This window comes from Sturnus vulgaris, chromosome 2 (genome assembly GCF_052056855.1).
Source record: "Sturnus vulgaris isolate bStuVul1 chromosome 2, bStuVul1.hap1, whole genome shotgun sequence".
NCBI lineage: Eukaryota > Metazoa > Chordata > Aves > Passeriformes > Sturnidae > Sturnus > Sturnus vulgaris.
In genome coordinates this window covers 50049684-50062762 of record NC_142244.1, presented here as the reverse complement: position 1 = coordinate 50062762, position 13079 = coordinate 50049684, and the positions used below count along the sequence as shown (strand labels likewise).

Here is a 13079-nt window from a genome sequence, read left to right as displayed (position 1 = left end):
GAGGGCTCGGGTCCCTCTCCCTTGCCTCTCGGCCCTGGCCACGCCAGATTTCAACACAATAAAACGTGTGTCTGCCGGGGCGGGTGGTTTTGTTGTCTGCGGTGGGTACCAGGGTCTGGCCAGTGCACGGGCGAGTCCAGCAGCGGCGAGTGATGGATGAGCTGCTTCCTTCCACAGTAGTGAGAGCAGGGAGCTGGTAGAGCTGCGTGGGCAAGATGCACGAAAAGGTATTCGCTTCAGTAGGGCACTGAATTTTGGAATAACGGGACCTACTCAGGTATTTCTGGATGCAAGGGTTAACCCGTGAAAATTTAGTGGGAGTTCTGAGTAGAATCCAGTAAACTCTATGAAGTGTCCCCTTAAAGTAGCATTCAGTTGAAAGAACAGCTAGGCTAAGTATATTAAAAAATGTGTAGAATAGGAAGGAAGAAAAGAGAAAGTACATCTAACAGGACAAGAATGACTGCAGAAACAACAAGCTGGCATCCCTATGTGTAGAAGGCTATGGTCCATTTGTGTATTTTAATTGAACACCAGAGTTTTTAATTTTCTTTTCCGTTTGGAGCCTTTAATGTAGGGGTGTCTGTGTGTGTGTCGGTGCTTCTAGTGGTATGATTAATGCCGTGTTGTTGCAGTTTGGAAACACAAATAACACATACTGAAAGGTGGAGTAGAAAGATGCATAGTGTGAGCAAATTGTGGTGTTGCTTGCCACACTTGCCTGGGGTTAGTTGGATGAACAGATGGCTCCTGTCATGACTAAGGAGGAGCTTTGTTTAGCAGGCTTCTGTTCATTAATGCAGATGTTTGGGTTATTGTTCAAAGAACAGTTTACACAATGAGTACCTTTATGAAAAGAGGGGAGTTTTACATCCTGCTGAAGTGATGATTTCCATTATCTGGTTTATTGTGTGTATTACCAAGGGCACTTCTAAGAATATCCTCTGGAAGGGTGCTGCTGTTCTGGGCATCGCAGCAACTTATTCGTAGGTGATTTTCTCCTCAACTCTGGCTTGTTACATAGTTGTCTGGAAAAGTCTGTGGTTTAGGACCAGTATAAATGACGCATTTTCTCAGTATCTTCTTTATTCTACATGGGTAGCAACAGTGGAGATTTTCTTGCTTTATTTTTCCTTAATTGAGGGATGAGTTTAACAGTTTCCTATGTATAGACTATTTGTGCTTTCCCTACTTTAGGAAGGAAAATCAGGGAATAGAGGGTTGGGAGCTCTGTAGTTTAGGTTTTCTAGGAGGGATTCTGTACTGATCTGGTTAAGTGTTAGAGAAAAGCAGTGTGTGACTCTGCTACCAAGAACTTGTTCCTGACAGTGCTATTCCTAAAGAGCAGCTGTGTACAATCTGCCGTCTGGAAGCCATCCCCTGATAGCTGTACAAGTTTCTCAACACCTTTTTGTATCTTTGCCTCTTGACAAGTAAATTTTGAGTCATAAGGAATATGAATGTGTGAGGGATAGGACTAAGTGCAGGTAGTGTAATAACTAAGTAGTGATACTTTCATTACCTGATTAGGAACTTTAGCTCCTTAGTGTCACTTGGAAATTAAGTTGACTTTATAATGGTTTGCTGATTCTTAGTAAGAAAGCTTTGATCTCTTGACTTTTAAAGGGTGATAGATATTGCCTGTCCTCTTTCCATCCTCTGGATTAGCTTTCTTCCCTCAGCCTGGAGGGACTGAAGGCAAAGGTGACCTGAGCTTGTAATGTCTGAGTGAGGAGGCCTTGTGTGGGGTATAAGTGGTTGGTTATTTAGTTATTTAAGTATATTGGAGTTTCTCTTGAGGAGCTGCAGTTCTCTGTTGCCTTTGGACTTTCTTTCTTAACTGTGTTCAGCTTCAGAAATGCATTCAGCAATGGATTTCTCTCTACTGATGGATTTGCGGATGCTTTGTCTCCCTAGAAAGCATCAATGTACCACAGAGCAAGGTGCTGGATAATCACGTAAACACCTATATATAAGGGCTTGTGGAAAATGAAACTGAAAATAATAATCAACTAGCTTGTTTTAAATTGTGTGAGTTTTGACTGCCATATTTTTGGTAGTCATTGAGGATTCTCTGAATAAGGGGGAATTTGTGAATGTTCATAGGAAGTTTTCTAGATTAAGGGTGGTATGAAAAGCTTGTTCAAAACAAAGCAAAATACAGCAGGAAATGGAAGTGCAGAGCATGGAGGAGAGTAGGTTAGTGATATGGCTTTTTGTGTAAGATGTTCTAAACATCTTGAACTGCTTGACTTTTTGTGGGTAGAGAAGTACTGGTCAAAGTGAATTCCAATGTTTGTGGGAGCATAAAGACAGACTAATTTTGCATAAGTTAATAAAAATGGATAATTTTCTTGATCCCACTTCTAAGTCATAGGTAGTGCTATTGCAAGAGTTAAGTGGATGGCAAGAATGGCACTAACACTTCCAGAAGTCTTGAAGTGTGAGGATGTAGAAAGAAGAAACACTTCTTTCCCTGGGCTCTCTGGCATAAATGAGACTATGAGAAGGTGCAGAGAAATAGCAACTTCTGTTGTGTTCTTGGAATTTTGTAACAAATTATTTCAAAGCATAGTGCTGTGTGTTACAGGCTAGATTTACCTTGGGCCTTGACACGTGCATCCGTATAGCTGTCACTGTTGTTTATTATACTGTAGCAGTAGTGATGACACCTGTAGAAGCACCTCTTCTACCTGCATCAGAAGCTGTTTTCAGTCCTGCTCTGTTCAGTTTGAAAAATTTTATGTATATTTTACTTTTTGGACCTTTTAATGAAAGGTAAATTCTGTTCTATTTTTAGCTGAAGCGTTTTAGAAGCTTTGAAATATGTAAAAAATGAATAAATGTTATTACTGTGTTACAACACAGCTGTACTGAGGTATTAAATGTTTGTTTTTACAAGAAACTAACTAGTACCTGTTTTGACGTATCCAGTGTACATAACTTAAACACTTGTCTGTTTAACTGGAGCATTTTGGTACTTTCAAGTCCAGTAAGAAATGAAACATTTATGTTGAGGAAATTTCCAGTCGCTCTACACAGCTTTGTGGCTCTTACTGTGACATTTGTAGTCTGGAGCAGCCACTCCGTGTACTGAAGCTCTGCTTCCTGGGAAGTGGCTGAGCATGCCTTCCAGTGGGAAGTAGGGAGTAAGTTTTTTCTTGTCCTTTGCTTTAACTGTGTTTGTCTTGACCCACGAGCTTTTTTCCATATTTTCTCTCTTTCTGTTGTTCTGCTGAGAAATGATAGAACAGATCAGGGAGTGCTAAGGGTCTAGCCAAGGTCAACCCACAGCAGGATGGGAAACAAGCTTCCCTATTGCCTTGTAAGACCAAAGGAGTACAGGTGGAGTGTGGTTGTAGGGGCTTGAATGCTGTCTAATACCTCTAGGATGACTGAAGTAATGGCATGAACGTTTTTCCAAATGTATCCTCAATGAAGACTATATATTTTACTTGAAGTTAGAATGTTCTATACATTTTGTTTTGGTGTAAATACAGTTCCTGGATGTTTAATAGTAATACAAGAATCTACTCTGACATCAATGGCTTGTTCTGCATGTATAGTAGTGCTGTAATAGGAATTTCTTCCAGTTCATTTTGTAAAAATCACCAGTTAAGTGATTTGAGCTCCTCACTAATTGTGTGTTAATGCTGATGCAAAGCAAGTTGGACTTCTGGTTTATTAGTCCTGGAGGAACAAGTGTGCTGAGATAATTTTAAGGATGTTAGAAATGGTCTCCAAATTTTTGAAGATGGTGGAGTTGTTTTGTAAATGTTGCTCTAGGTAATATTGTTCTATTCCAGGCCTGGTAGTGCATCGTGGTGCAAATCTGACTTGCATCTGAATCAGGTCCCCAAGTTCAGTCTCAGTTTGTGGCTTGACAAAAAGTGAGAGGTTGAACAGTGCAGCAGTCAAGAAAGGCAAAATTCAACTTGTTTGTTTTCAATGTATCTTGAATCCAGAAGTCTTGTTCAGAAGTTTCTTATTGAAATAGACTTTGGCCTTAGGGAGGTCCCAAAAGTTGCATTATAACATCCAGAAAATCCACATATACTTGTCTTTGATATGGGCAAAAATTAAGTTCTGATTAAAAAAAGATGAGCAAAAAGTCTTCAGTGTTTACTTTTAAAACTGTACACGGTCTTAAAACTCAAGTAAACAGGTGAGAATCAATTTCTTGTCTCATAAGGGAGCAGCACTTTGCCTGGGGAATTTAGCCCTGAAGACTGTAATAAGGTTTCTAGTGGAATCATAAGTTCCATATTAAAGACTACTGTTCATCTGTGGTCCCAGACTGTCCCTTCTGTGTTTGCGTGATGCTTGCTGATAACAAAAGTGTAGATACAATCTTTATTCTTCCTTTTATTTCATGTGTGTTACATCAAATGAAGCCGAGTGCATAGCTTTATTGGCTTGTGTATTGGTACTGTAGAAATCAGTTGTGATTTAGAGGTGTTAATGCTTTTTGAATGTGTGGGAAGGTTCTCACTGGTAAAACAGGAGTTGCTGGTATCACTAAGCAATTAGTATTGACCTTTGTAACCTGAGTCGTGTTCTCTGTGATCTGTGGAAATGTGGATTGTAGCCTGCTATGTGCAGGTGAATCTCTCTGCAGTTAGTGGTATAGCCCAGCATTCATCTTGCACCAAAATATCCCTATGCTCTTTAGGTAAAAATGCCCCTATTTCTATTCAGTTTCTTCTTAGGAGAGTTCAAATTGGCCATTTGTTTTATTGTGTTTGTATTAGATTTGAAATACTCTTCTGTTGTCATGTGAACAGATTGCTTGCCTGACTGCAGAACAGCATTTTGAAATTCTTCAAAGAAGGGATGTATTATTATAATCTGAATTGTACAAGTGTAATCATGTGTTAAACTAATCCTCTAATTCGTTTTAATTCTAGGTAGATAGTGTTTTTAAGTGAAGAAATGTACTTAGTGTAACATGCTTTTTTAAATAAGCAAAAACTTGTTTAATGCAGTGCAGCTGTTGCTGATCGAACAGTCTACTACAGTGAAAACAGCTTGGGTGCAGCTATAGAATGATTCTTTTAGCCATTAAAATTGACTAGAAGTACCTGTTATTGTATGCCTGGTGTTGTGTATAGAGATTGTACCAGTGTATTTGAAGCTGCTGCATCTTTGGTCTTGGGCCATTCCTTGGGGCAGGAACCCCTGGACAGTTAAATTGTTGATATTTGCCTAGATGAAATGTCTGGATGAAAAAAACGTGACAGATGTGTGAGTTGTAGTGTCCTTTCACCTGCTTCATGCTGAGCTCTCTGGTATCCTGAAATTGTTCTGGTGGTTTGTGGCATGATGAATTTCATAAATCAGAAATAGCAACACAGCAGGTGAATTAAACTGGGTCCCTTTTTTCTCTTTTTAGATCTCGATTGCTAGTGGTCTGTAGACAAAGGTAGAAGAGCAAGAATTATCTCAAGTGGACCCGAGTAGAGTTTTAAGAAGTGTAATAACTACATTCCACATAGATTCTGTGGGTTGTGAAGATAATTACATTTCTCCAACTAAATATTAATTTCTTCTGCCAGCCCCCTGCTTGTCACTAAAATAAACACTGCTAAAGTTGTGGTGACATTTAGAGTTAAAAATTGGCTTTAAAACTGAAGCTAGCACTCTGGCTTTTAGACAGCTAGCTAGCTTATGTGACTTATTTGATGTTTTTTTTCAGTCATCCTCACATCAATGCTGTATGTTTAAGTGGAGGCTATTCTGTTTTTGCACAGTAACTAAATGTGGCACTAAACGTACTTTATTAGACAGTAGAATTTCGAGGTTAACTAGGCTGGTCAGCTGTTTTTATTGAGTTGTACTTGCTAGCAGGGCTACTGCAAAGCCAAGGGTATATTACCGTAGTGATGACCTCACATGCATGATGGAGCAATATCATGCCTTCAGAGCTTTTAGTACTGTTTCTAAACAGTCTTTGTTTAAGGTATTTGTTACTGAAAAACAGACAGGAATCTGTTCCCCTTTTTGTAGGGATTTCATTAATAGAGAGCTCATGGAAAGGCCTTTGCTGTTTGCATGCTTTAGGAAAAGCCTCCAGGGTACTGGATTTTGAAGCAAAAGTGTTCTTGCTTCTATTAAATGTGACACGTGGTCTGGTTTTCAGGTTAAACTAAGCGTAAGCAGTTGTGGCAGTGCCTACTCTATATTAGGATTGCACAAGTGTAGGAGACTTTCCTAGTGGAAATAGTATTTGCTTTGGTAATTAACATCAATTAGATTAGTTGTTGCAGTCTTTAGCTACTTATATGTGGTGGTAGGGCTGCCTATACCAAGGCAGTTCTAAATAAGGTACTTCAGGTTAGAAGTCCTAAAAAATCTTTACGTGGTTAGGAGGTGATCCTAATGCACTAGAAAGTAATGGGATTATTGTGCTTCAGTGGGCAGGAGTTCATAGTGCCTTTTCATGTACTTTAGTCTTAGCAGTGGCCTGTGTAAGGATAGGAGCTGAATGGAAGCCCTTGAAGATGAGCTTGTTGCTGATGCAGCTTCAGAGCAAGTGCAGGTAGCTCAGCCAGGCTGGATTTGTCACCCTGATCATCTTGCTCCTGAAATGGAGCTTGTGCACAAGGGTAGATAACACTGCTTGCCTGCTCGAGCAACGGTAGCCACTGAGTATTGCACTTAGCCCCTTACCTTTTTATTAGGTGTTGATGTAGGATGCAACACTCAGGATGTGCATGACTAGAAAATAATGATGTAAGAATGATCTGAATCCAATTTAGATTTTCCCTTGTGTAAAACACTCTTCAGCATTAGTGGCTGTCTGTCTAGCTGACAGCTGTCTGCTTTTTTTTTCTTTTCATTACTCTTCTATATGAGACCTTGAATTTAGCTTGAATAAACTGTTTTTTCTGAAGAGCTTTGTTTTTTTTATTGCAGCAGACCCAAGTCATTGTGCCCCCCTAAAGCAAGTTCTAATGGGACTTGATCTGCAGGGAAATTAGTGGGATGTATTAATATGTCCTGACTCTTTTAAACTTTTATGAAAAAACAATTTTCCTCTAAATCATATGATTTGAGGAAAGAGGGCTCAGGGATTCCAAAATGTGATCAGTTCCACCTGTAACAAAAGAGAAGAACAGGTTTTCCTAACTGGTGCCTTGAGATGCCTCTGGTGGGAGCCCATACTATAAATGAAGAAATAAGAAATGTAGGAAAGTGGTGAGGTGCTTGAGATGAGTATTATCCCACTGATAAGTTTTCTTCAGCTGGAAGCTGCTAGAATTGTTTACAGTCAAAGTAAAAATTGATAAATTCTAATGCATTTAAATACTCCCAATCAGTTTCATTGTCTGTGTGGATAATTTCAGACAACAGGTTGATCTTCTACAGTTTTGCTTGGCTTTGTTGGGGAATCTTTCAGGGTTTGATGTTTCAGTGACTAAGTAGAAGAATGTTCCTTCAACCCATTTCCTCTTTGGAAAATGTATGAACTTGTATATATAAAATATCTTTGGTATTATGGAGAAACTGTAGCAGAGTGCAGGGAAAGATGGAAACAAAATAGGTGCTTGACTGTGGACAGTGCTTGTTCCAGAGCTGGGTGACATATATTGTGGTCACTCTTGTTTTTATGTCTTGCTCTGGCAAGCTTTAAGCAATAATACCTTGCAGTGTTCAAGTTGTTGCACTTTTTACTACGCAAGAGCAAGTCTTGCTCCTTTCATGCTCCTGTGTTCTGCCCTTGAATTAGGGGCTGCATTTGTTCAGGCTTCCTGTTATAAAACCAGAAATGGGTATTTAGGATCTAATTTTCAGTCAGCCAGTAATATAATAGGCATATAAATAATTGCTTCTTATAAGCCCTCCTGATGTGATTTTTGGGAACTTGTAAACAGTGGATTTTTGTCTCTTTAGCAAATTTCAAGAAAATACACCATCTTCCCTATGTGCAAGGAGGTAGATGACCTTTCACTGTCATATGCATGGCACTGCTGAGAACCTTGATCATGACATTTGGGTTTAGAACAACCTCCTCAGTATTCTACATGGCAGCAGCTTGATGAGATGTTGCTATAAATGGGCGTTCTCTGTACTCAATGTAATAACTGAATGTTGTTTTTTCTGTTAATATCTCTTGAAATATGTAAGGCTTGCCTGCTGTGCCTCCTGCTGCAATGGTGACTGCCTGGAGGTAGCTTGTCATACTACCTCTGTGCTTGAGAGCTTTAGCAGAATCTCAGATGCTGATGTCAGACCTGCTATTGAGTGTTGTGTGCCTGGCAGGACCTTAGCATGCAAACCCATTCCACCAGAGACAGTATTTGAGCTCTTCAGTCAAGCAGATGTTCTTGGGTTTTCTGGGTTTTTTTTTTCCTTCTCTGTTACTGGGCATCTGACCTGTTGTACATGTTGATGGACACAAAGCCTGTTTGGTGAGAGAGGAGTTCAAGTCTGTAACATTCACTTTAATTACCCAGCCCTTTTGCTGTGGTTCAGGTGTCTGTTCCTAGCTTTCATAGTAATTGTTCCTGCAAATTGATGTGTGTTAAAAGCACCAACATAGAGTGGTACTCATTCCTCAGCTCTTGGAGAGTATTTGAGGTATGTGAACCATGGCATGACTAGATTTGTGTGAATGCTGTCTAGGAAAGGACAGTTCATTGTACTTGTGACCCCTGAAAATGGGACCCCATGTATCTCAAGGAGGTCCTGTTTGCTTAATCGTGATTATCCTGAAGTTCATTTCAGAGATGCCATTCTAAAGGAAGGGGTGGAAGTGCTTTAGATGACTGACTGGAAAAGTGCAGACTGTGTTCAGCTGCATATTGCCAGCACATACGTGTCTCAAGGAAATAACTGCTCTGCTGCTGTTGCTGACAGCCTTTGCCTCTTCAATGATTAGTCAGTAAAGTAAAACCTGACTTCCTGAAATGTTTTTGGGAAATAGGGAAAAGGCAACAATGAGAGTGGTTGTGCAAAAGTTACCTATGAATAAATAGAGAGGAAGTATACTGGAGAACCGCTACTGAGTTTCTCAGTGAACTGTTTGCTCCTTTTCATTTGGCTGCTATTAAAATGACTAGGTAATCCTTTGTACTTTAGTAATATGGTAATCAGTTAAAGTATGTGAATGACACTAACCTTTGGCAAATTATACAGTAATTGCTTTCAAAAACATCTCTGCACTGCCCTAGAAACAGTGGGGCCAGAGCCAGCTATAGTCAGGTGTATCCAAATTCATTTGTTTAACAGAGTTTGGTACTGTTCCTCCTGACTTGCACTGTGGTGTAGCTTGAAAAATAACTTAGGTGAATTAACTTGCAGGTGTAGAGGAGACATCTCTTCTAATGTTTGCACACCTGTTATACATATAAACTTGTATAGTTAAACAAGATTTGCATAACTAGTAGCTGTTGCTTTAGGAGAATCCGGTTTCTTGTTTGTTTTCCCCCTTGTGCTTCTCTCCTCTACCTGCCTGAACCTGTTCTGTGAGCTGCAGACCTCCTATTCTGGGAGTTAACGTGGCTGTGACTGGGGCTGGTCAGAGAGCTAACCTGCCAGTTATTTATTTTTAGTGACCCAAAATGTGTTATGAGTGAGCTGACTAAAGTTTCTACCTGTTCATCTGTAGATTTTAATTTTCCTGAACTTTGATCATCCTGAAGTTGTAACACATAATATATATATCTGTTGGGAGGGAGCACAAGAGTTTTTTCTGTTATTTAAAAATAAGTATTGTGCTTATCATTTAAATAACTGTTCTTCAGAGCCTAATCAATTGAGTGCTCCTGTCCAGCTCAGACTGCTAGTTAGTTGGTTTTTTTTTTAATAAGTTTTCTTTTTGAATAATAACACCTATCTGCTTTTTATTCATACTTGTGGTTGCTGTTCCTGGCCTGTGTGGTAACAGCTGACTGTGTCTGCCTCTAATTAGAGCTGTACCCATTTTCTGTGGGCATCTGTCAAGTTACTTAAGCAACAGAATGCATGGAGTGACTTAGTATGTACAAACCTCTTTGAAAAGAGCCTTATTGTGTTGGCATTAACATAATTGTTAGAGTAAGAATCATGTTTGAGCCAGCTAGCTGTGAAGTTGGTAGGTGGTAGAATGATGTTAATAAATGTTTCAGCTTGGTTGCAGTCAAATTCTTGTGTTCTTATAATCATAGCAATGTGATACCTAAAGGAATACTATTCTGATATGAAATCTGTCATTGCTTGATGTCTAATTAGTACTGCTTGGAGAGTTTGCTTCTGAGTCTAACCTCTGAATTTGATTAACCTATCTTTTTAAGTCACAAGGTAATTCTGAGATTTGTGTTTAATTATATTCTGTATTAAAGGAAGGTTATTACACATGAGACCAAGCAAATGTGGCTTAAAACAAAAAAAAATACTTAGAACTGGAAGGAATGAACAGCAGTTGAAGTAAGTAACTCTAATTTATGTAAGAGCTGGACTTGCTTTAAACCTGGATGTATGATTTCACTCATTTGGCTTAGTAGATATAAGCCATGATGAAGGCCAGCTTGAAATTTCTGTAAAATATTATGTTGAGTATTTAAATACTTCATTCTGGTGAGCAGTAGTAGTAGCAATAGAAAGGGATTTGTGGTTGCTTGAAGAGGAAACAAGGCAAGTTCCCAAGATAAGATGCATCTTAATTGGTTTTTAATTGGTCTTTTTTTAACCAGCCCTACTAATTCTTCTTTAGCGTTCAAAATAGAGCCTTTTATAACAAACTGTGCCTTGTTCCATCTAGTTACTGTTTGATTTTGAAAGACACAGTAGTGACTGGTTAGATGGCTTGGAGTTGGGGATGAGGCAGGTAAGAAGGAAAAGAAGGTGGTTAAAGCAGTAAGCTGGGAAATGTAGTTCTCTAACCATTGTCCATGCAGAGGTAAGAGAACCCCACTGAACTCAGCTGCTTGTGGATCAAGGTGGGAAGCGTTTGATGCATAGCAGCAGCCTGTTGTGAAAGGCAGATCATGGAGCTAAAGCATTTGATTATCCTCTTCCTTTATGATTTCTGAACAGCAATGCTTTGTGTTTCAGTTGATCTGGAAGGCTTTTTGGTGGGAGAGAGAGGACTAGACTTAATGGAGAAGTGGTCTTGGCACTGCTAGGAAGCATCCGTCAAACAGGAATTGGGAAACTGTTTCTTTTTTTCTTCAAAGCCAAGTGTCTTAGTGTTCTCAGTTCCTTGGAAATACAAGACTTCTTAAAAAAAAACCAAAACAACCCAAACTGGAACAAAGCACAAACAAAAAAAACCTGAAATGAAACCAAAACCATAGCATCCAAACAAAATGATGCCTCAAAATTCGTGTAATTGCTTGTTGTGCCTTTGCAAGGCATACTGAGCTGCAGGTGCTCAGTTGTTAAAACCCCAGCTCATGCTGGTGGCTAGTAGTTCAGTAGGTGAAGGTTCTATGCTAATAGTTAAATTATCATGTCAGTGATTAAGGCTAGTTAGCTCAGTATGTTTTTGTTTTAAGGCAAAAGAAATACTTATAATTCAGTTACATATGTGTGAGTTGCAATATTTATATATATATAAAAATTAGGAAAGAAGCAAAAAACATTAATCTGAAAAAGTGTGTATTGTTCTAAAGGATTATTCATAGCTGAATCTAAGTCTTTCTGATGTAGGAGATGAGGCAATTTAACAAGGTGTGGCAAAATTTCTAATTTCTCTCATTCAACTCTGCCTTCCCCAACATTTACCTTCTGTATTTTGATGAGCAATAAGCCCCTGATCAAGTGCTTGGAACTGAAATGCAAGCTTGCCCCTTCACACTGCTGAAGTTTGGATGGATGGTAAATTGTCTGATAGTTCATCCAATAACAAAGGTACCAGTGATAGAAGTGGGTCTGACAGCCTCTTCTGGGTCTGTGTGATACCTCTTTTGTTTGGTACAGCTCCTTTCCATAACCAAAGCAACTTCTTCCTCCATATTCTAAATAATTCTTTACTTTGTTATTTTTGAACTACTTTCTAACACTGGCTTTTAGACTTTCTGGTCATGATTCCCCACCTGATATTTTGATGAAGTACTAAGATGAAAATCTTCTACCCTGCAGCACAGCCAAGTACAGCGTGGTGACATTTCTACCTCGATTCCTGTATGAGCAGATTAGAAAAGCTGCAAATGCATTCTTCCTCTTCATTGCCTTACTGCAGGTATTGTTTCATTGCTTTGCCTTGTTTATAAAATGAAATGGTGATGCAGTAAAAGTTATTTCTGTTGATATACCTAATAGCAAAGCCATTCTTAAACTTACTTTAATAGTAATATTGATGGGGTGTGTAGTTGCTATTTGAAATTGGAAGAGAACTTAGAGATGTTTTTCAATGTAGTTTGTAAATTCAAGCCTCTTTTATTCTTAAATGATGTCATAAAACATGGAGCTATTGACCATTGTGAGGAAAGAATGTGTGAATTTCTTGTGAAACTTCTGCTTTGTTAGTCTAGACTACCACTGCTTCCATGTGAATTATATAATTTGTAAAATTTTCTTGTAAAGAGAAGAAATAGAATAAAAGGCATGTACAACAACATCTTCTAACTTGGTTATTGTTTCTTCAAACCTACCTAGACTGTAGGCTAGTTTGCCCACTGAAATTAGATATCTGTCAGGCACAAATCACACAGTAAATCAGGACTTTGTATTCTGTCTTCTCAGATCTTTGCATAAAATTCTAAATGTACTAGAAATTTATTTTAAATACAAATATAAAACAGATTGCTTTTCTGTCTGTTCACAGCAAATTCCAGATGTCTCTCCAACAGGAAGATATACCACCTTGGTGCCATTGCTATTTATTTTAACAGTTGCTGGCATCAAAGAAATCATAGAAGACTATGTGAGTATGACTATGGGCAAGTCTGTGCTAAAGACCAAATGTCTCAAAAAAAAAAGCTATAAAGTACCATAAAACCATGCATCCCTGAAGTCTCTTGAGTCATTACTCAACAGCAGCAAAATATTGTTTTGACTTTCAAAGTGCTTGACTAGAATTTCTGTAACACACTAAAATAAATAAGTATTTTCATTTTAGTTGATGAACAAGAAAACAGTAGAAGTCAGGACATTTT

The 13079-nt window shown here is 38.7% G+C and overlaps 1 protein-coding gene across 2 annotated transcripts in view; it reads left to right on the top strand.

Annotated features, from left to right (window-relative positions):
- The window catches only part of ATP8A2 (ATPase phospholipid transporting 8A2), a 310559-nt gene that overhangs the window by 36865 nt on the left and 260615 nt on the right, over positions 1-13079 (top strand). For both annotated transcript variants that reach the window (XM_014879642.2, XM_088159506.1), the window contains exons 3-4: positions 12064-12163; positions 12749-12847. In XM_014879642.2, the coding sequence (XP_014735128.2) occupies positions 12064-12163; positions 12749-12847 (199 nt within the window). The remainder of the gene's footprint in view (positions 1-12063; positions 12164-12748; positions 12848-13079) is intronic.